Below are 25166 nucleotides of genomic sequence, written 5' to 3' on the forward strand. Positions count from 1 at the left end.
CGCTGTCCACATATTGTATCCACAATTATTTAAAGCAGGAAATACTTTTGGCTTTTACACGTGAACAATTATCGGAAAGCTAAGTTTACGATACAGTTCTATCCATAATATTACATTTTGAAAATAAGGAGCAATACCTATTTCAAATCTTTTCAATTGGCCAGTAAAGGGATTTAGACATTTTCTTAAGTTGGGAAATTATCGAATTTATTCATACGGCTCATCTTATGGAGCTCAGAGAGCTCAGATATTGAACTTTAATATTAGCCTCACACAAGTTATATGACAAATTCCTATCCCTAGTAAGCAAAACAAAAGATAGATAGAATATGGGGATGCTTGTTAAACGTACAGGACTTATTGAATGCACTTCTTACTGTTTTTTTTATTACATGGTGTGAATTTGATTTAAACACGATTATATGTTTAAGTAAAATATAGATTGTTGAATTCAGGTAACCGCCTATTTCTTTTGGGATTTTCCAAACATATTCATTGAAATTTTAGTTCACGTTCAGTGAATGCTGGACAATCATTTAGCTTTCATAACTGTGCCGTTAACGATAAAGTGTAAAGTTAGATTAATTTAACGATTTTAGTTTAACCATTACTGATTATTTTTACTGCTGCCGCCGTTTCCTGGTTGAAATTATTGTTTTAGAATGTGCTAGTAAAAATATGGTTTATCAGCTGGTTATCGGTTTAGTTATGTGAGAGCTTTTTTCATATAATTTTACAATATGTTTTTTGTACCATAGTTTTTGATAATCGTCATTTATATTCGAAATCGTCTGTCCAGTCAATGTTAACTTTGTATTTTTGTTTTACACCAATATTTAAAACGTAATCATCTTACCGACATAATCAATGAACTAACCGATTGTCATACTTTCATGATACGAGTCTCAACATTGTAGTACCTATAGCTTCCTACATAGATGATTAATTTAAAAATAGAACGCATTTTGCTTCTTCTACATCTGGGTAGAGTTTCTCTTCTGTAAACATTCATCATTTTACAAGCTTTTACTTTTACAAGCATAATCGTTGCACGCAAAACATACAAAAATAGATTGTTCGATCAGGATCGCAAACTCCTGAACGCAGCAAAAATTGCCTACCCACAAGTTAGACCAGTTTGTTTACATCAATTAGGACTTACTAACATCGATAGTAGATTTTATTGTTTCTAAACAAATGAGCCGGCGTACTAATTGTGTGTGCCATATGCCTAATTGATAGTTACTACGAGTATACGCCAGTTTGTCGGCGGTGTTTTACGAGCTCACTCGATAGCGAGGTTTCATAGTTTACAAAGTTGATACTGGATTTAGTTTGGTGATATTTTTAACGAGTTTCTACCAGTTTTTTGTCTCGAGGTAACTTCTTCCCTAACCTGGATAAAAACTAGCCTTTATTTTATTCTTATATATAAAGCTATATTATTGTCAAGTTTTATCAAAATGCATTCGGAAGATTTTGCGTGAAAGAGGAACTAAAATTCGTACATATAAATCGTCTTTACAATATTAGTAGGAAGTAGGATAATCATATTATTATATCCGTGTTCCAAGGAAAATACTTTTTGCCACATTTGACCTTTTTCAGGCTCGGTTCAGTACTATGCGTAGCGTGGAAGCTGGACAAACAGTCGGAGCTACTTTCGCATTTAAAATAAGATAAAATTAATACTTTTTATTACAGACTCCATAGAATATTTGATGTAGGTACGGGTCGTAAGAAACCAAAATGCAATACTTATGCACTAGTTTCTCACAAGCAAAATTATAGGTACATTGTGTTCACTTTAGTTTAAAGATAATAATATTATCTAATAAATTTACAGTTAAGTATATTCCACGCGTAAGGCTACAATCATCTATAAATATTATTTTATTATTACTTTAAACTATTTTCCTTTCATGAATGGCCTCTTTATCAAACTGCTACTATTAATACGAGTAATCAAGTATTTTGCAACGTATTTCTGCTTAGAAGAACAAATACATAAATACGCAAATTACGGATATAGCAATCAAGGACCAATTTCAGGATTTCTATGCTCAAATAATTTTAACCTTAAAGTCATAGTTATAGGAATCAAAATAAAAGATTCAATTTTATAGGTTACCGTAACTTTTCCTGTTGTAATTTTATTTTATTCAAATATTTTTGGCAAAAGTGTGCTAAGTAGATTCTGCTGTAACCACAAAACTGTTAAATTAATAAAAATAATACCTATACATTTTTCCTACTTAAAAATAATACTCGAAGCGGTCAACATAAAGTTTTACACTTTTTCCTTAAAAAACATACTTGATTTTTATCTGTGTAATTCGCGTCGGTACAGTTGAGAACAAATTAGTTAATAACTTTCAAAACACGTGAAGGTTGCATACTTTTTTTTCATTAACATCGACGTAGGCATAAAAATGAAACAGAGTTGGCAAAACCTATAGATAACTTACCAATGATTTTCAGTAATTTCAGAACAAGAAAACAGATTTTTCAGCTTTAAATCATCATATTACGTATAGAAATAACTTTCACCATATTTTAAAAGAAAGTATTCAGGAAACTACATAGTAGTTATTAAATACCTACGTGAATATATTTTTTTCTCTTTACCAAGCACTTGTATCATCGACTGTACCTTTGCGTACGGCGGTAGGCGGGGCGAAGCACGACATGCGCAAGAGTTTACTTACATTGCTTAAATATCAATTATTTATGAAACAGTACAATACTTGTTCCCGAATTTTAATCTTTTTGTAATCTGGTTACGGAACACTAATAATTTAGATTTAAAATATTTAGTTTTGGAGTCATTGAAGTCGATTTTCAATTTGCATGTAATGTTAGATAAATAAACCTAAGTGAAAACTGCAAAAAACTTTCAGAACCTCGATGGAATCCGATGTGAGGTAGATATAATTGTATTTTTTCGTTATTCACAGAAAATCACAATAGAAATTGTAATTGTACTTTACAAGCTAGAAATCCAAATAAACATGCAACAAACATTTCACATAAAACGAAATTAACCACAACAAGCGCCATTTAATTTTCACACTTTTGAAACCCTGCAACAAAATAAATACATAGGTGAAATCAACATCGCATTACCAGTTCTACAGAGCCCTAACAGAAAAAAAAACAAAAGCCACTCTAGTATGATTCCACAGCTCCTAACACAGCCATATAAAGCTACCTAATACCAATGCATATATTCAAAATTATGCGACTGCAGTCCGACTCGAAGTACGAATGGAAACAAAAAGACTTCGCCCCATTGTCTCATGGCGGACCCATAGGATCCCATTGTACCTATAATGTATAGTTATTTGTGCAACCGAATAATGATATGGAAAAGAGCTGCGGCTGTTTATTTAGGTACTTATATTTAAATGCATTCGTGAGGAGTCGTGTTTAGTTTCATATTCATACATAGGTATTTTGTGTACATAAACCTGTGTATGGAGAATTATCATTTTTATATTAAGCAATAGTCCTTCCCCATCCTCTTATAGTATTTTTTGATATAAAGTAATATGGGAGCCCTTTGATCAGTCAAAAGCTAAGATATTCTGAGATGATCTGATCTGAGATGGTTTGATCGATAAGGATTTCAGCTGAACGATGAAATCCTAAATATGGTGCTTTATATAATATACCAAGGAGTATTTGTTTATTATATAAGATCTGAATTTAACTTCTATGAGACTAGCCCAAATAAAACAACCGAATCAACTAATCTTTTTGTTGACAGATCCTGAAGAATCCCGTTTAGAATCCATAGGACAAAAAGTGGATACAAACCTTGCTATTATGGCTGTTCCAAACGGCAATTCTGAGAACAGTGCACAAGGTGAATTGAACCTTGTTATTTGAGACAGAGAGTTCAGTTCTGCTTGCAGAACGGAGCAGGAAGGCATGTTGAAGGAACGAGAGAGTTCGGAAGACTCCCCCGCGGCGCCTGACGAGTGCGCGGGGTGCGGGGGGAGGATACAAGACAGGTGAGCTTAGTTTCATCATATGGTTTGACCTTGAGTTTGATAATTAGTTTCACTGCTCCCCATTCTCGAGTTCAAGTCTGGTTCTCAAAAAGTAAAACATACGTTTGCAAATGCAAGCGTAAGGAAAAGTTGGACTGTTCATTTTCAAACTTCTTACATGAAATATTCTCAGCTTGCGACACCGAATAAGTTGTAGGACAGAATTTATTTCATTCGCTTACTTTACTACGTCCTACTTTATGTAGAAATAATTTTTTTTAAGCTGTAACAAGAGTCAGACAAAGTATACCATTGCAAAAGATAGTATGAAACAACCATTTACTCAAAAGCACTAGAACTCAGCTGCATCAGGTTAGTCTAGAAGCCGACCCCAACATAGTTGGGAAAAGGATCGGAAGATGATGATGAAGAGTCAGACGAAGTTTGCCACTTCAAAAGTACCACATTTACCAACCATTTACTCAAAACTCATTCACTACAACGTTCACCTAAAACCCCTTCACACGCCAAATCTAAGATACCTACATTCAAACTCTTCTCCTAACAAAGGTCAGCCCTTCATAAGCCAAGCCTAAGAGTACCTACACTCCATCTTCTTCACCAGATATTACCTACTAGCAGTGGACCGACAGTGGCATGGCACCTGCCTCCGCTGCTGCGAGTGCCGGCTGCCTCTCGACACAGAGCTCACATGCTTCTCCAGAGATGGGAATATTTACTGCAAGGAAGATTATTACAGGTAAGCCTGTTTAACTTGAGGATACCATTTTTGGGTGAGCGGAATTGGTAAGGTGAATTGGTTGGTTAAAATTGTACGTCGTCTGGTCAGTAAGTACGCAAAACTAAACTTGTGTTATCCACGGATTATGTAATCTTAACATCCTTTCAGTTATTATAATATTTACTAGCTTCCTACCTCGGTTTCACCCGCTTAAATTCTCTTAACCACGGATCGTAATCCAACAAAAAGTCTTTCGTGAAATTTCTTTTTCTTTTCATACCTTTTACGCCTGAAGAAGTTACAAACGTACAGTCACAAAAACTTGTATTACATCTTTATAATATTCGTGTGACTATTTAACAGATAATATTTTTTATCATTTCTAACCAATCGTACACCAAATCAATACTCGAACAAATATTTATTTCACAAACAAACACTATGCTCGATCGGAAGTATGAAAATAAATCCAAAATGTCATAATAGAAACTTTTTGCAGCAGACAGCCTAAAACCATACGTGGAACATGCAACACCCGTGGGTTATCAAATGAGTACATGAAAAAAAAGTACCTTTATTCAGTATAGAGATCATGCGAAACAGGGTTCCGTAGCGTCCTATTTTTCGCGAAAATTATTTGAGAATATACTCTTTGAATTGAAAATTGTGATACTTTACTATATACTACTATTATTTATTTTTATTTTTTTATTCTTTCTTTTTTTATATCTTTGGTATTTGTCAATTATATTATAATCTATATGTATGTACACCCCAAACTGCCCGTTTTTTACTGTGTTCTACAGATAAACTCCATCCAAAGGTTGTCTGGAAGAAATTGCTATTTAGCAATAAGACCGCCGATTGTACTGTGTTTTTGTATGTTGTGATGTCCTGTGTTGTGTCTTGGTGTACAATAAAGAATAATCTAATCTAATCTAATCTACTTTTAACGTATTATTGGTTAGATTTCAAATTAATTAAATAGTCAACTTAAATCAATAATTTTACGATGAAAAGATTGCATGCATAGAGGGAATTGGCATTTTTTACATGCATGTACACATTTTTACGTTTTATTTATTTTAATCGATTAACATAAATTAAATATTAAACTAAAAAAAAAACGAATTAATCTACATATATCGCTTCTAATCCTTAAAAACTTTTTTCAGTGCATGTACGAATCCCTAAAAGTGACGCGACAGTAACCGACAGGTTTTCCACAGCTTGAAATTTCCATGGAATTTTCCACGCATTTTTTGTCAGCAAAATAAAATCTAGGAATGATGACGGCACGTGCCGTCTCGTTTCAAATAAAATTGTTTTGACAGCCAATTTATTTCCATGTAGGTATATCAATAACGTTAGTCTATTCTTTTCGAAAAACCAGCTTTGTTTTTGAAGTTCGTTATCATTGTTGCTTGTACTTATCTTTTAGTAATTGGCTCTGTAACATTGTGAAGCTGGCGACGCGAAATTTTTATTTTTCAGAAAATCTTTCTGCTTTTGCGAAATGCTGAGCGATGTTTTTGTAAGTCAACACTGCTGACGTGTTGTACCTGATTATTTTCTGTTTCTAGGGTGGCATCCACTTCAATTTGAATTACGTGACTTTTTCTATTTTTATTTGGGATTTCATTTTTGGAACACGTAGCACAGTTATGACAGGATTATTTTAGGATTGTCTGGTCTACTGTGTTCGATTTTTAAAAGCACTGTTTTACACGATTTACCTTTTTAATTGACAAGATAGTACGTCCTCTTTTTAATAGATAAAACAATGAACATTCTGTAACCTTTCTTTCTAAAAACTTAATCCCATAAACGGCAGCCCTTCCAAACAAAAACCGAAGACTATTTGCTTAGCCTTATCAATTACGATAATCCTGTAATTACAAGCGCCGCGCGTGGTCACCGCTTACCGCTGTCACATTGTAGGTGATACGTGTTAATACCAATTAGAAGGAAAGCCACTGTCAGTCAAAGTCTACCGCACTTGTGCGTTCGCACACCTGTCGAGCGACCTGTTTTTCTAACCAATCCTTAACATGTTTGGCGGTATCGTGAATGTGTTACCGAGTTTACTTTTTCGGTTGGTTCTTGGGTTTGTTTGTTGGGGTATTTTCAATTTTGATGTAAGCAAACACTATTACTAGTCTATGTTTGCATAAAAAAATACAATTTTATATTATTTACTGACTTCTCTAAAAGGAAGAAGGAGATTGTTTTCGGTGTATGCGGCAATAAAACACGAGTACTTAGTTACATTTCATTTCTTTAGGTACGTAGAACAAATGAATGTAGTCCAAGTCCCACACATTGTGGTTACAACTTGACGCTTATTCTAGTAGTCCCCAGGCCGGCGAACAAATTTTTTTTTGATACATATACATTTAAGACTTTATGAGTGCCTTCCTTACGATGAGTCCGACAAACTTTTCGAATGCGCAAATTTTGGTGCCGCTGCGTTTTTTAATGCTTGACTCCTGAAATTGTCGATATGACGTCACTATGGCTCTTCGTACATACACGTTTCATTTTTTGAAATTCGTTTAATAAAGTTAACTAGAGAATGGTGGTCAACTTGTCCGATAAAGATCGTGCTGCGTTTGGAGTGTCCACCATCCTGAAAATGTCGGTATGACGTCACTACGACTCTTCGTACATACACGTTTCATTTTTTGAGGTTTGTTTAATAAAGTTAACTAGAAAATTGTGGTCAACTTGTCCGATAAAGATCATGCTGCGTTTGGAGTGTCCACCATCCGAAACATGTCGATATGACGTCACTGTGTCTCCCCATACATACATGTCGGACAAATACAACAATGACAGATAATACTATTCTTATTGTAAATATCGACTTGTCCGACAAATGCAGTGAGTCAAATAGTCAGTTCGACAAGAAAATGAGAAAAAAATATTACAATTGGAAGAAGTTTATTCTTTTTGTCAATTTCTGACTTAAATATTCACGTGCATTATTTAAGTATATTAAATTGGCATACTACTTACCAATTTTAATTACTATTTTAGAAAAAGTAGCCTGACTAAGACGTATTGTTGATAGTATATATTATGTTAAGGAATAATATCCCACATCTATTAATGGACTATATATCAATCAAAAGGTCTTTTTAAGTGCAACATTTTGTCTCAATATACCACTTATCAATTCTTAGTATTTTAGAAGATATAGCCCAAATAAGGCGTATTATCGATAGGTTATACTATGTTAGGGAATAATGTCCCACCTCTAGGTATGAACCATATGTCAATCGAAAGATCTTTTTAAGCGTTATATTCCGTCTTAACATACCATTTACCGATACTTAGTATTTTGGAAGACATAACTGACCTAAGGCATATTTTTGATACTTTACATTGTGTTAAGGAATAACATCTCACTTGAAGTTATGAGCCATATTTCAATCAAAAGATCTTTTTAAGCGCAAGGTTGTATTAGCATAACTCCGACTACGTACTTTAAAAGCTAGAGCTTTTCTAAGAATATATTATCGGTAGGTTCTGTCAAGCTAATCCATTACTTCTTTAGTAACAAATTATATATTATTTGAAAAACCTTTCCAAATGAAACATTTCGTGTTGACATACTTCCGACAAATTGTTAGTAGTTTAGAAGCTAGAGCTTATTTAAAATTATAATTATTGATAGATATTTTCAATTAAATAAATCCCATCTCTAGTAATGAGTTATACATCATTCAAAAGACGTTTTATGCAACATTTCATATTAAAAAAAACTTCGGCGAATTGTTAGTATTTCAGAAGCTAGAGCTTATATAAGATTATTTTATCGATAGGTGTTTTCAAGTTAATAAATCCCTCCTGTAGTAATGATACATATATCATTCGAAACGACTTTCTAAATGCAACATTTACTATTAACATACTTCACACCAATTGTAAGTACTTTATACCAAATCTTAAAATATATCTATATTTTCCGGACGGTGGACACTCCATATGCAGCATGATCTTTGTCGGACAAGCTTACCACAATTTTCTAGTTAACTTTATTAAACAAATCTCAAAAAATGAAACAGGTATGTACGAAGAGTCATAGTGACGTCATATCGACATTTTCAGGATGGTGGACACTCCAAACGCAGCACGATCTTCATCGGACAAGTTGACCACCATTCTCTAGTTAACTTTATTAAACGAATCCCAAAAGATGAAACGTGTATGTACGAAGAGCCATAGAGACGTCATATCGACAATTTCAGGAGTCAAGCATTAAAAAACGCAGCGGCACCAAAATTTGCGCATTCGAAAAGTTTGTCGGACTCATCGTAAGGAAAGCATTCACAAAGTCTTAAATGTATATGTATCAAAAAAACATTTGTTCGCCGGCCTGGGGACTATAGCGTTAAACTTTGAGGTTGCACGAGCAAAACCTGAAAGCGAAACTATACTAAAACATCGAGGATTTCTGTGAAAACTGAAAACGTTAGTAAACTAACAAATGGAAATTATGAATGTGATGTACTTGACAGCATTATATAATCAAATGTTGTATATTTTTGCGTTTAAAAAAATGAGCATTTTTACTGGTTAAATGTAATTCAACATTTCTGCGAACACAAATAGGTAGCTGTCTAAAATATCATGTAAATTTGAAACCTAATATATTTTTCGTTGAAAAATATATTTAAACTCCAATAATTAACAGTTTAGTGCCTGGGGGGTTTCACCTGGAGAATGATTTGTTTTAGTAGAGGTTTATTTTTTTTAAAATTCCTGACGTACCTGTGGGTACACCAGGACTACACTGAATATGTAGTAAAATAAAATATACCTTTAAGGGGTCCCATGCAATAAACGTAAGTTTTTGAAATAAGCACAGAATATTGTGTACCTATAGGTATAAAAAATCTTTTATAAATAGTGATGGCAATTATAACGGAAAAAGAAGCTTTTATTCGTAAAAGCATGAATTGATTTATCTTTCCGTAACGAAAATATAGAGGACTTATTACAATAGAAATATCGAGTTTAAAACAGAGGAATATAGATGTAAAGAGCTGTAACTAATTAAACGTTCTGAGCTATCGCGCTCTATTAAAAGTGTTAAACGTCAGGAAATATTGCTTGATAAAATTTTATTCCAATTTTTCTTCAAGAGATTAAAAAAATACTTAATCGAAATTTTAACCAGAATTCTAAGTCTTTTCGACTTCGAACAACCGCTAAGACCGTCTTATCGGACAATGACCCTGCAGGATCTTTGCAAATAGTACTGCTGAAAGCTTTAATAACATCAACATTGTCCGTCCACCTTCCTACTTGAGGGATGAAAAGAAAAAAAAACGCAACTGTCAAAATAATGTCAAGCTCTTGGTATAATTTGGTCCGCCAGTCACCCCTTGTTAGGAGTCGACATATGCTATAATTGTTTACACGGGGCCCGTCAATACTCGTGATAACGACTGATTGATTATCGAGGGTGTCTAATGTTAAGTTGTCAAAAGGCTTGTTGAGGATTGCCCCATTATGTGTACTTACCTTTATAAATGTAGTAACTGTACGGTCGGCTTTGTTTGTCTGGACTAGGACTCATTTTTCTACAGATTTCTAGCTACGTTATATTTGCAACGGTATTATCAAGTCTAGGCAGATTATTTCTATAAGCTCTTTTTATACCCAACTTTGAGAAATATTTTAAAATATAACATCAAAAGTTGCATTGTTTATATATACTGCTATACTACTACTATATTTTGCTTTCATTATTCATCTTGAAGTGGTAGTTAGAACCTGTTTCAGAGTAAGAGTCTCGTCAATATAAATGAAATAAGCCCAAACACGAGGAACTTGCAACACAACGGAGAGAAGTCTCTTTGACTGTCTTTTGTTTTCATTGCCAAGTTGCTTTGAACCTAACTTCCCAAAAAGGAGAAGGTTTTCAACCTTTAAAATAAAGAATATGGAGATCCAAATTCTTTTAATTCACCTGACGGAATTGGAGCGCAGTTATAGATTTTATAACCCACAAATTAGTACATAGAAGAAACTATCAAGAAACTATTGAAACTCAGTTACACATTTTATAACCTACAGGCTACAAGCAACAGCTCTGAACTAAGACCCAGAGCAATACAAGGTCTCATTGTTCCAGATTATTCTGTGTCAAACGCTGTGCTCGCTGCGGGAACGGGATCACGGCAAATGAGCTCGTGATGAGGGCACGGGATCTCGTCTACCACCTCACTTGCTTCACGTGCGTGGCTTGTGGCTCGCAGCTGTCTAAAGGCGACGTCTTCGGTATGCGGGATGGGTTGGTCTACTGCCGACCTCATTATGATAGTGCCTGCCTTGATGATTATTGTGATGAAGATATGACCAGCGTTTATAGGTGGGTGTCATTCTTTGTATTTATTTGCGTAAGTACTCAAATTATAATGCCCTTTTTCAGTCCATTAAAATGTATAAAGAGCTTGTGAAGGGAAAGACCAGACCAGAAGAATAAGACCAGATTTAAATGTTTGCACCAAATGGCTGTATTCCTTTTGATCATTGTATGAGCAATGTCACTGAAATAAACGTGTAAAACGCAGTTCATATGAAAGACAACTTTTATTACGAGAATTAATGTAGAGCGATTATAGACGGCGAAAAAATAAAATGTTTATTTAAGCGTACCAGTTTTAATTTGAAATCGGTCCATTTTGCAAAACCGTTGCAAACAGTGTGAAGCAAACAAAAAAAAACACTCATCTGTGGACTGTCTATTCATCAAAATATTCTGCTTGAAACCAATAAAAAATGTATCAAAACGATTCCAAAAAATGGATCATCACTGTCGACTTAACCCTTCAAAGCGAGCTCCCGGTGATTTTGCCAATTAGCCCGAGCTTACTGTGAATAGGCATAAAGAATTTTAGCCCAAATTCCTTTAGTGTGAATCCTGGAAAAATCAATCAAAATTCTTTAAAACCAACATTGATATTTAAATTAATACATAAATCGGACTTTTTTGTCCAGGTGTCAAGATCTACACAGTGAAGGTGACTCACCGTCCCAGTACTACAACGGAGGGCCGAGTCAGAAAGGACGGCCCCGTAAGAGGAAAATCGCCCAAGGCTCTCCAGACGACATGCAAGTCCAAACAATGAGGATGGCTAGCACAGCTCTAGGTGAGTTCAATACCATTATTTTCATCGGCCCAGCGAATTGTGTCAAATGCGAATTAATTTTTTTTCGTATAAGTAATTAAAAAACTTGCTTACTTTAATTATATCTAAGTCGACTTAAAAAGAAGCTTTGAAAAAGCTCTCCCGCGCTTTCCTTTGAACTCAGCGTTACTTGTAAGAAAATGTACATTTATTTATATTCGCCGGGACGCAGACGATCCGGCCCCAGACGCTATACATATTTCATAGAATTCACGCGCTAAAATTTTTAGCAGAAACCTCAGCAGGGAAATCCGAGCGCCTACCCCGATGTCCCAGATGTCAATTCATCCCGTGCCGTAATCACGACTAATGAATAGAAGACGCACTGTCAAAACTGTCACTGTCCTTTTCTCCCCCGTTGTTTATTCGTAAGTTAGAGGGAGAAAAGTGTATTTACGTAGGTTGGGTCGTCTGTCAGGGTCGGTTTGGATTATTCTTTATAACGTCGAAATGCGAGGCACTCATTGAGGTGAATTCTGGTTGTGTTGACTTGTCGACCCGATTAATAATGGCGTAAGGTTGAATCAGACGCTCGACAAACGTACTTATTTAAGTGTTCAATTATTTTAACCAGCCTAGACATTGTCATTTGATTGCTTTGTTTCCTTGGAGATCTTCAACATACTCGTGTAGCTGAACTATGAGACTGTCATCTGATTTTGTGTTTTCCATCTAGGTATATAACCTAAACCTAAGTCTTGAACCTACTTTTATTTCATTACATTAAGAGATTTTCTCTTTGGTAAGTTCCTAGGTAAACTGAATAATAGAAACAGACCCTTCAGATATGTTAAACACCTTTTAAGCATTATTAATATAATATCGGCAAACAATATTATTATTCAGAAACAAAACATGTCTACATAATGTTACGTAGGGTTGATAAATCGATTTCACGATGTACTTGCAATCCTGAATGCCTGGCGGCGCGAATCATAATAATATCATATTTTATGCTGAAATTAAATTATAGTATTCGTGTCTGTAATTTTTATGTTTGGACTCAGTTTCTGATCAATATAAACGTACAAATATGCAATGGGATAAATGCACCTACAACAGTTTTTTGGACGCTTGATGATTTTATAAAAAATAAATCATCCACATATTGTATCAAATATTGTTAAACTATGGTGCAGTAAATTCCTTTCAGCAACAAATTCGCGTTCAGATTTTAGATGCATAAAATGCATCATAGAGCACAACATACTTATAATTATAATTTTTAAAGAAATTCATAAGCTGTGTCAGTAACCAAACCGTGTAGATCTTACTAGATTTTTCTTCATTACAGCGCCATAACAAATTGTAATTGCCGCTATATCTTGATAAAGTCACACGCACATACACTCGGTTTTCCCGCCAAAACAGCAGCCATGTTGGTACAACAGCGCCATTCGAGTAGCGCGCGTGACGCCGATAATGAGAACTACGAGAGCTCTTGAGGCGGCGACGTGCCTTATCGATAAATCGAAGAATCGATCGAGAATCGAGTGCCTGTATGCAAAATAGTGAGATAAATTAGCATAGGGTTGGATAGGCTTTTGTTTTCAGTTGTGATGATATGTAGTAGTTTTGGAGTCAGCACTTCGAGCACACTAGAATAACTTGCAGACTGCATTATCGATATGGAGAAGTAGATCAAATATGAAAGTTATCGATATTTTGAGCTACGATAACCTTTTACGTAAAGTCACACAAAATCATGATCAACAAAACTAGAACAGACAAGTTCAAAAGCATCTGCTTCTCGACGTTTGCCACCAACGAATAGGCCCAATAAAATATTTTTAATTAACAGAATTCGGTGAAAAAATCTATAGGCAACTTTTAAAATGACACATTGATTTTTATCTATGCCCTTTGGAAACGAAATTGAATAATTGCCAGCAAAGCTTTATATGGTCAAAAAAAAACCTTACAGTGATCAGAATAAGGTTTAAAATAGTTCTGAAGTGTATCTTCAAGTATCAAATTGAGGTGGTCGTTTGTGGTCAAGGAGCAAACAGCGGTTCTTTGTTTTTTTATCGATATTCTAAAGGATGTGTTATTAAATAGGTCGGCTTGGGGTGTGAAGTCTCTAAACTGTTGTTTTTATCAATAAATTATGGTAAGTTTGTTCGCGGAGGGTTTTACAAAAGCTTTAGTTAATCGACTGCATTTTGAAGCATTCACTATAATTGTATCGATACTGCATTTTATCTCGCATTATTATATTTATTGTATGTATCAATACATACTATAACACTGTAATACCTAGTACTTTAAGAATCGCGGACAAACATACTTACATAGGTACAGGTGAAACTGAGAACCTTTTTTTTGGAAGTCGGTTACAAAGAGCAAGCTTCTTGCCCTTTCTTCTCCATAGGATAGCTTCCTATTTTGGAATTGGCAACTAGAATTAAACTTATTTATATTTTTGTCGTTCGTAAGTGCTTATAGTGGCCTAAATGAAGTTAAATTATTTTACTTTGATATAATTAGATATTTTCCGAATTCAGGCACATAATATATCCTATATACGCTACAAAAGCTCAAATACATAACCCAACAAAGCCTCAGTCATACGTCAAGAGTAGAAGCATATAACAGATTTGCATAACGTCAAAAGTCAACAGCCAACATGTTGGTCAAACAGACTTGATAGGTACAGCTCCATCAAACAATAGTGTTGTGTGCAAGATCGATGGAGGCCTCAACACATATAATAGGGTACATATTAGTTAGGATCGTCTTACATGAGGTATCTCTTGGTAATGCTGTTGTACATGTATTAGGTTCGGTATTTGATTAGAATAGGGCAAAAACAATTGACTATTTACATGAAGGTTTATGTTGGAATGGTGAAATCAATTTGGTAAGTGAATATTGTGTAATTATTATTGAAGAAGAACCTCCTTCTTTTTGGGAAGTCAGTTAAAAAATAATGAAGAATTGTTGTGAATGGGAGACTACGTCGTAGTACGAATCATTACGAAAGTTAAGTACCCTAATTACTGAAATGTTTTGAAAGTGTCTTGAAAAGTTTTGGCTTTTCATATTTCAAATTATAGTTCGAGATCTATTTATATATAAAAGAAAGTCGTGTTAGTTACTCCACTGAACCGATTTAGCTGAAAATTGGCAGGGAGGTAGTTTAGAGCCAGGAGAAGGACATAGGATATTTTGTCACCATCCGGGTACGGGAAGCAGATATCTCGGGACGCGGGTGAAACCGCGGGCGGAAAGCTAGTATCATATAAAAATGAAACCAAAAAACAATTTGATACCATTTCTTCATATCGTGATACTTTTATACTACGTAATTAAATTCTAATGGCTCAAAAACAATAAAAGCGCCCCCGTCCGATTAAAACAATTAACAATAAAACAATACCATAAACAACCTCTGACCACAGATAAAAACAATCATTAACATGATTCTATCACCTGTCTTTGAAAGTGGTCAAGCGTGATCCGGGACAGTTGTGTTAGACTGTGAAAGTTATTATTATAGTATTTTTAATTCCCCGACGCGAAAAGAGGGCTGTTATGAGTTTAAAAGATGTGACTTTTTATATGCTAACATCTAAAACCGATCAAATAAAAATCTAATCAACCGTACCTATTGGAAAGCAGAGCTTGTAAAGGTACTCCCAATGGTGTGGAGAGAAAACCAAAGCTAGCGCTTCTATTTTATTTCTTTGTTCTGCTATTACGCTACAGACTGAAGAAATTAAATTTTAATTTATGGTGACAATACACATAAAAGCGGTTTTTTCGCGCATGTTGTCTAGGTTTTATTATGCTCGACACACTCGAAGAATCGAGCGGAAAGCCCCCTGGGTACCACCACACTTTATTTTGAATGAAAAGCTTACTGTACCATTTTGTATACCTATTATCGTAAATTCATTTTGCCTACCGTTTTTATGATATTTTATTCGCTCAACGTGTAAATGCAACAAATGAGTTTTATTCACTTCGTTCGTCATAAACTGCTGAACTTTAGCTTCAGTGGCGTATTTTCCTTCGTTTCACTTTTGTTTTGAAAGTAAACGCAGACGTTAACTTTTTCTATTTTCTAGACGAAGTTTTCTTACGAGTGATATTCTGAATGAACGTGTAGAAATATAAAGTCTGTTGAGTTTGGTACTTTTCTAAGAAATCCGAGGGGATTCGTGTAATCGCAGGATTTAATGGTTACTCTTTTGAAAAATACGAAAACCATTATGATTTTGTTAGGCTTTTTATTATCGATGTGTGCAGAGAGATTGATACAAATGAGTTTCTTGTCTTGAGAATATAATATAACAAAAGATTTTACATGAATGAGAATCTAACTCTTAAAAGTTCCTGTGCTAATGAAAAAATTGAGAAAAAAAAATCTAATGTTGCGAAAAAGCGGCATTGTCTTTGTACACTGTTCTGCTTACTTTAGTCTTAGTTTGTGTAAGTTCTCGATTGACATATTCCCCTAGAATTTTACTGTTCTTCTAGTCATTCACTAACCACCATTTTCACCGTTGAGTCTCGCTTTTCAACAAACATCATTTCTCCATACAAATGCCTACATACATAAGATATGTACCTATATGTAGGTGTCGAATAGCCCTGACTTGATTACGACAAATATACGACTACCTACCAGCATAGCAGCTTTCGTTTCACATCAGTATCATTTTACAAGGTCCGAAATTTTATTATGGGGCCGTTGGAAGTCATATGCGGTAGCGACTGCCATATGAAGAGGTACTAGGTAATGATCGTCTTTCTTAAGGTATTTTTAAGTGAATTATGTGAACTACATGAGATTAATAATTGATAACGTTTTTGTTTGTGAAAAAGTCTTGAGAACAACAAATATCGTTTTTTTGATAAAAAATACTTTTTTTGTTACCAATATGCAATTAAGACGAGATTATTCCAATTTACCTAACTGTTATTATTTTTTCTTGGAAAACAAATTCATATTTCGTCAAATATTTAAAATTGGATACTATTGAAGAAGTATTCCCGCCACCGCTTTTATTTGGACTCCAACCCAAAGAGCGGCGCCTATCTGTGTAATAAACCATACACTGACTCGGAGCTTCTTTATTTTTTTTATAGCCTATCGTTAATATCGAGGCTTTTACAACTCCAATGCTTTATTACCGACTTAAAAAAATGTAGTACTTCTCTTTTTCTCAAATTCGGTAACATGTTAATTTCGGCTATAAAAATAAAACATTATGTGCGTACGGTGTTTATTGTGAAAGAAATCACTTTTATTTCCACGGCGATTTGGGAACTGAAACATTGAATTTTAGGTTTGGTATTATAAAATAAGAGCTGTAAAAATTTGCTACGAGCTAAATTTTTCCTTCAAATAAAGTCGTCTTCATATTCCATTCAAATCAACGGCTTAAAAAAAATACATCGTGAGAAAAAGGATTTCACGAGATCTAAAATGCATCGAGATTCGTTATCAATATTAGAATTAAACCCACTTCCCCGAACAATTGAAAGCTTAATACTTACACAATGAAAATATACATAGAAATTCATAGTACACGCTATTATAAGATCGGATTTACTACCTCTAGATCGAGAATATACAAAATAAATTGTTCAAACAAAATTGATACATTTCTAAAGGGGTTGTTTAGAGTTACAACCCTCATTAAGCGACCCGCATACCCTACGAGGAACATAATATTATTACTGTAGAAATATTTCATTATTTGAAAGGCTGAAGCTCAGCTGAATGAAGGTACTTCGATATCGTTCGCAAAATGTATTATGGAATTTACGTGTAATAATATTTAGGTATTGTGTAGATGTTATGTAGAAATGTTAAATGTAGGAGCAAATTGCTAGTAAGTTTAGTTTAATACTTGTTCGGTTATTAACACTTAATTTATTTTTCAGTTCGTGTAAAACATGGATACGTAAAGGTTAGGTAAGGAGAAAAATTTACGCAATCATCGCTTTAAAAAGCTACTGAAAAATAGTCGATTACAGACCTTTTTTAGCATACGGGATTTTGAAACCTGGAGAGGTAAGCAGGAAAGGAAAAAGGTATAGGGATATTTTTCATTGTATAAGAGAGGTAGGGCGCCCTATTTAAGATTCGTCGGTAGGCAATGGACTAATAGGAACAGTATGAAAACATTGTTTTTTAACCCTCCAAGCTTCTGGGCCATGACGATTAAAACACATTTTTACTGTAAAGCGATGACACAAAGTTATGATTTCGATAAGATCTTACAACGTAAAGCGCCTGTTTCACGATATAACGCGAGTAAATTCTAACTAAATATTGTAACACTTCGTCTGCCAAGTAATTAAACGGAATTTTGTTTGAGAACGGAAAACTATACCTACTGTTTTATTTTCTGATACTCTTTCTGTGCTTGACTGAAAAGGAATGCAGTTTTTTTATATTATGGGTATATTTGAAGTGTAATTTTCAGGATGTCTTGAAACGTCTTGAATGAAAATAAGGACTTATACACGGCCTCTCTTTAATGTTATTCTAACTCTCTTTAGTATCATTTCATGGGGATTCGTCAGTATTTTATCAAAATCAGTATATTTTATTTTACAAGTTAATTAAGTGTGATTTTAACATATTCACGTAAAATAATTCCTAAGACAAAGATGAGCACAAATAAAACACTAAAATAAATAAATTTCATTGTATCAAGTGTTAAGCACAGCAATTAAACTGGCTCCACCAAGGCCGCAAGATATAATACACTTTTTACAGCCTAATTGTTTTTTGTATCAACCATCGTAAACTTAAAAACGGCATCATAAAAATGGACTCAACTGTCCGACCCCAAGAATCACACAAACCGTCTAATATATTTAATTATAAATTTAATAATTAGCTAGTTGCGCATCGGTAATTTCGTTACATATAATGCAGCCAACCACCCAAGTTTTGTGGGGAGATATTAATAAAAACCACTGACTTTTTATTACCAACACCCATTATTACTAGGGGCAGTATGCGTGAAGTTTGTAATTCGGGACAGGGACCTAATTTGGGATAGGCTTGTCTGTCAGTCTTCAGAAAAGTGTTAAGTTTTTAACCAATTAAATTAAAGTGCCGTGTGCAGTTGGGTGATTTTTGGTAAATACAGTAATCGGACTAACTACGACACGTGTTTCATTTTTCAAATAGATGCTCTGGTTGAGTTTTACACCAATTACTGAGTGTCATATTGACATACTCGACATGAAATAAATTCATAAAGTTTTGCATAAAAGGCGATTTCACAACTTACTTTTATCCTCCTTCCTTATTTCTGGAATAAAGATAAAAAATTGACCTACATATAAAAAATCCATAACTAGGACAGTTCCACGTTTCCAGCGCCACATGCACTCCCTACCTATTTCGTACTATCTATTAGATCAAAACGTGTCCAATTATCGAGACATACATCATTCTACGTTATTTGTTTTGACGCACAAGTCACTGGGTTCCAAAGTCGGCTGCCTTTCCATTTCCGTTCTCTACTAATGAGTATTAACGATGGTTCTGCTTATCAATTAATAAGGGGTTCTTTCACTTGCATAAAAAATATGAAATTACCTAAAAAGTGACAGCCTTTACGTTACATTTGAAGAAATAAATTGTATTTGAGCTTGCTGCGTTAAAATGATTTTTTATGACACTCCTTGAGGAGTCATGTTGAGTTTCGGAAATTTAGATTAATTTCTTACTGCAGGTGGTTTCGTTCACGTGTTAGTTCAACTTGTTACTACATTTATCTTAATAGAATAGCCTTATGTATTAGTGTGGTCGTACCATTTTTATTCATGTGTGTGTGTTTTATGTAAGTGTGGCTTGGTATGGGTCAGGCCTAAAAATGACGTCACAGATTCGAGAAGGTTCTAACACTATCCATGCTTGATTTCCCAGGCCCCGGAACTTTGTTTCCTCTATTAGCAAAAGGTGGTACTGTCGTGGTCTGATGCTTGCAACCGCAGTCGCCTCCAATCCCTGCTTCCTCCCATTTAGACTAAAAACTTTCGGATGTGGGTTCGAGATGATGATCTATAAAATTGGAGTTTTGCCATTTGATTAAACACATTGTGATTTTTGTCTTGATATTTAAGTCTGCTTTAGTTTAAGCAGACTTGCAAAAATTTCTTTAATTTTGAAATTTATATAATGAATAAATTGGCTGGAAACGCTGCTGGCGAAAACTTTCATTATATAATAGTCGTTTCCCGGACCTGACCTTTCCATGTTCAATAGGGACTTAGAGACCTCGACTGACCATCGGCATTTGTTTCAGAAATACTTCACCGTGGCGATCTATCGTCTTCTATGGAGTCCTTGGCTTACGACTCCTCAGTGGCCTCTCCAGGGAGCGTCTCTAGCCACACGCAACGCACCAAACGTATGCGCACCAGCTTCAAGCACCATCAGCTCAGAACCATGAAGTCTTACTTCGCTATCAATCAGAACCCTGACGCGAAAGATCTTAAGCAGCTGGCTCAGAAGACTGGACTTTCTAAACGAGTGTTACAAGTAAGTCTATCATTTCTTTAATCAGTATGTTTTATATACCTTGCCTTCTGCAGGGCGGAAACATTTGATAGATTCCCAAAAAAGGTACACTTTATTTTATTCCCATTTTATTTTCTTAGGGCATGGTTTTCATAGGTTTCATAGTTCATGAATATTGAACTGCAGTTTTTAATGTCTTAGTGGGTACTTACAGATTATTTCTTTTCTTAGGTCTGGTTCCAAAACGCCCGAGCAAAATGGCGCCGTAACATGATGCGGCAGGAATCGAGCAATGGCCCAGGCCACTCCAACGGGTCCATCCTCCCAGGGTCGGGCCAACCTCCCAGTGTTGGGCCTAGTACCATGCTGCTGTCCGAATCCATGCAGCCAATGGACGATATGAGAGGTCACACGCCTCACCCACATCCAATGAGCTTTAACGAACTGTATTGACATTTGCAAAAAGATTTTGTTCACGCGGATGCTTGAAGGAAATATTCTGGGTTAGTTATGTTGTAGGTACATTGTACAGAAGTTTGATAAGATGGGATTGGATGCAATATTTGAAGATTGAAGCTCTCAGGGTTAGATTTTGGTAAGGAAGAAATTTTTTATATCATGTATGTTATGATGATTTTTCCTATGAAGATTTTTTCAGTCGACGTACCGAGGACTGTATTTTTTTTATATATATTTTGTAAAGTTTGTGGAGTTCATTTGACCCAATTTATTACGTGTATAATTTAAAGTCTACTGATTAATTAGACATACATTTAAGATAAAATAATTTGTGTCTATCCTATAGAAGTCGGTTAAATCACTAAATAAGTTAGCAGTAGGTACCTTTAAAGATAGTTCCTAATAAATATTTTGTATTACCTTTTCTATTAAAATGTTTAGGAGCCATGATATACCTACAGCGTACTCGCGATATAGTTAACAGTTTGTAAGAAATACCTTTAGATAATTTTAATACCATATTATCAAGTGAATTTTGTTTTTTTGTTGATATATCTTATCTACATGTGAACATGCTTGCAGACTTGACTATTCACAGTTACTTAGGTCAAAAACAACCTTCAGTCACCTATACACTATCTTCAAAATTTTTATTCAATATATTTGCCTGCAAAAGGTTTTCAAACCCACGAATATTACCAGCTCAAACCCACCCATGGTTCATTATAATAAACTATTGTAGAGATTTTCCAGTCTTCTCATATGACACCCACAGCGTCAATTTACATCTAAATATCTCATAAAGAAATAGGGAGGGGTCACGGAGGGCACTGCAAACAATTGACTACTACCAGCGCGAATTATGTGATAAAAAACCGAGCGACAGATTTTTTCGCTCGGTATATATGCGGTCGGGTTTTCTACGCACGATAAAATTTCGTTAGTGTGAAAGTGCTGTAATTGTAGCTTTCGCTATGAATTATAAGTACGGGTTTGTACAAAATTTCCATTTTTTTGTGGGACTTATAACAAGCTTCTTTTGGTTTTTTAAACTTATATGTATTTTATGTTCTTACCCCGACTTTACATTTGTAAGTCGCTTCCGTAAAAATTACGCAAGTTCCGTAAGAAGTTGTAAGAAGTTCTAAGAAATTACCATAAGCGGCTTACGAATGGAGTTTACATTTATAAGAGTAAGTTAATACCTAACATAAGTTACTTACAAGTGTAAAATCGTTAAAGTTATTAACCATAGGTAGCCAAGTAAAGAAGTGATACTAGTCAAAACTAGTATAGAAATTGTAGTTCTAGGAGCTAATTACAGGATTGAAATATAATTAATTAGTTTAAATACATATTAGCCATTAGAATGTATGCCCAGTTTACTTTAACTGTATCTAAGTATGTAGTAAGTTTGGTTATATTTTCAATGTTAGTGTGTAATAATTGAATATCATAATATTATAGTCACGAAGTTTTTACAATGCCATATTTTTACGGGCATAAAAATTATATGTTGTTTTTTTTTACATATAATTGCCTTCGAATTAAGTTTAAGTGAAACACTTGTTTTTTACCCTATTACAGAAATTCTTTACTGAATTTATTTCTGATGCAATGGTATAAACATGTGTTTTGTCACGCTCTGAATGGAGAAGGTGTGAGGGTACTCTCAAAACTGTTGCCATGCACTCAGCCCACAATAAAAATGCACGAATCTCGAATAAAAATCATAACACAAACATTTCCCCCCCATTAACCATTTCCATCCTTTTCCCCCGCGTCCCGAGATAACTGCTTCCCTTAGCCAGATTGTGACAAAAACTATTTTATGTCCTTCTTCCGAGTCTTCAACGGTTCAGCCATTCTTGAGTTACATATATGTAGTGTAACTAACACGACTTTCTTTTATGTAACGATATCCCTAAATATATAAAACAAACACCTTCTGTATTTCTTTTATTGTAGCACAATACAGACACCTAATTTTACGATACCAAGTACACAATTAAAACCACGTAGCAACAGTCAGAAAGAGCAATTTAAAAAAAACAATACAACTGTATACAAGAACTTCATGATCCCTTGATTACATGAACTGGCAATAAAAAGTATAAAGTCTAATTAAAACACTCGTAACCCTTGAATTGAAGCTTCCATAACATACTCGTATTTTTCCAACTATCCAACGTTATATGTTTTAGAACTAAAAGTTGTAAATTATGATAATCATGTAAACTATTACTTAGATTTAATCTACGTTAGTGTACATTTATATTCCTGATATGTATTATTATTTAGAACTGTGTAAATAGTGAGTTTATTGGTACCTATGTAGATTTGTATAATAAGTTAGACGCCAGGCTGTAAGCTGGTACTTATCCTAATGCCAAATTGTAATCAATTAACTAGGATCCTTAGACCTAAGTACACCGACAACTTAAACGTCAGTTTTCTTAAAACAAGTTTTTACTATGAATTTACGGTATAATTTCAAAGTAAACAGTTTTTATGTTGCTGGTGAACTTGGGCCCTAAATGCACTGTATACGATTTATCCACTATCCCAATTTCAACTGTCAATTTTATGTGTCTGTTATTCGACTCGATCATATGTTCGAATATACAAATGACCCGTTCGGCAAATATCGATATTATTTTTAAATCGAAATTGACTTTTCGCCATTCAATTTAAAACTTGTTTGACTCATCAAATACGTCGAATAAATCATGACAAACATTTATGGCCTTACTACAAAAACTTTAACCACTGCTTTACACTTGTCTAAAAAAAATGTGGCTCCAAAATGAACCATATGTCAACGTCATAATTTGACATTTTTTTAGACAAGGCATAAACTGACGTTTAAAAGTTTTTGTGGTAAGACGGTTGCAATCAATTTTGTAACTGATTGAGTGTAAACTGATTTTTTTTTATATGTATACAGTTTCAAGCTTATAAATTCTATTAAGTTGCGTTTCAGTAGTTTTAAGTTATAAGTTCTAGATTTAGTACGTAGTTTTAGTGTTAGATAAACATATTTATACACGAAAATGATTTAATATATTGACATCACTTATATGCGTATTTTTATTATATTTCCTTTAAACAAAATTCACACCTTGACCATCAGATATTTTATGCATACCTAAAGGCGCAGCAAGAAAATTTAATGAGTGAAGAGGATAAAAAGGTTACACCAAAATTCATACATTTCAAAATAGATTCTAAAAAAAGTGGCAACAATACAATAAATACTAAACCAACACCTCTTATGTTTGCCTACAACCAATTAGTATATCAAAATCTTTGTTCGCCCTTTTTTCGAACGTCTGATACCCACATGACATGGTCTCAGAAATCAGACATCATTAAAACGAATATACCTTGTTATAAATCTATAGCGAACTAGAAAATATTTTAACAAGTTCTAGACAGGGCGTTTAAAGAAGCTAATGATGTTTACAAATCAAATGGCCTGCCAGTCAAAGATTTTTGGCGATTTTGGTATTTGCAAATATAATGTTATAGTTCTCACTGTGTATGGAATATGGTAGGATTTTTAAAAGATAAGAATGGTTTAATTTTAGATAAAAATATAGTCATCCTTAGACATTACACACCTACTTGAAGTTTTCATAAAAGCCAACGTAAAAAAAGTTTTCAACGTTATTTTCAACGTGTAGGTAATTTGTCAATCGTTGTAGGTACGTAGGTTTATCGTAGTATGTGAGAGACTGGTTCTGTCTGTTCTCTCTGGTTCTTGACCATAGAAATATTCGGCAGCATTAGGCGACCCTGACTCCTTGACTTTTTTAGATGGAAAATAATGTAGGGTATAATAACAGGACGGTAATAATTTAGAATTTTCCAAAACAAGGTATGCATTTTGTATATTTTAAAGCTACTTTCATGTCTACTATAGGTACCTATGTTATATAATCCAAAAACTTGAAATCTATAATCCCTTCCCGACCAAAGCTAGAATAATCGCTATTTGATAGCAATTACTCTCGAATTGTAGAATTAACAGTAATAGTCGGGAGAGACTGACCACTATGCTGTTCTTGGAAAATTAGATGTACCTATGCCAAATACTCGTGTTACTGCAAAATAAGGCTAACAAATGAATACATGATGGAGCATTTACCATGAAATGGACATACTATGAACTAATTGCAGCTTCAAGCACACAGCTACAAAATTACATAGGGTTTAATCTTTCAGTAGGTCTGGTTTATACAGATTTAGTGGAAGTATGGATTTCGGATGTT

At 34.4% G+C, this 25166-nt stretch overlaps 1 protein-coding gene across 1 annotated transcript; it reads left to right on the forward strand.

Moving 5' to 3' along the window:
• The first annotated feature begins 3794 nt into the window (after nt 1-3794).
• LOC124645106 (LIM/homeobox protein Lhx2-like) lies at nt 3795-23647 on the forward strand. Its single transcript, XM_047184850.1, has 6 exons — nt 3795-4016; nt 4621-4755; nt 10883-11119; nt 11749-11900; nt 20219-20454; nt 20665-23647. Exons 1-6 carry the CDS (start codon nt 3934-3936, stop codon nt 20884-20886), a joined length of 1065 nt encoding a protein of 354 aa, XP_047040806.1. The 5' UTR covers nt 3795-3933; the 3' UTR covers nt 20887-23647.
• The last annotated feature ends 1519 nt before the right edge of the window (nt 23648-25166 follow it).

This window comes from Helicoverpa zea, chromosome 31 (genome assembly GCF_022581195.2).
Source record: "Helicoverpa zea isolate HzStark_Cry1AcR chromosome 31, ilHelZeax1.1, whole genome shotgun sequence".
NCBI lineage: Eukaryota > Metazoa > Arthropoda > Insecta > Lepidoptera > Noctuidae > Helicoverpa > Helicoverpa zea.

Excerpts from the sequence above, each read along its gene's own strand:
- LOC124645106 (XM_047184850.1), top strand. The coding sequence starts at position 3,934 with ATGTTGAAGGAACGAGAGAGTTCGGAAGACTCCCCCGCGGCGCCTGAC. Across the intron at positions 4,017-4,620 it reads GGGGGGAGGATACAAGACAG|ATATTACCTACTAGCAGTGG; the intron begins GTGAGCTTAGTT and ends CTTCTTCACCAG. Across the intron at positions 20,455-20,664 it reads TTTCTAAACGAGTGTTACAA|GTCTGGTTCCAAAACGCCCG; the intron begins GTAAGTCTATCA and ends TTCTTTTCTTAG.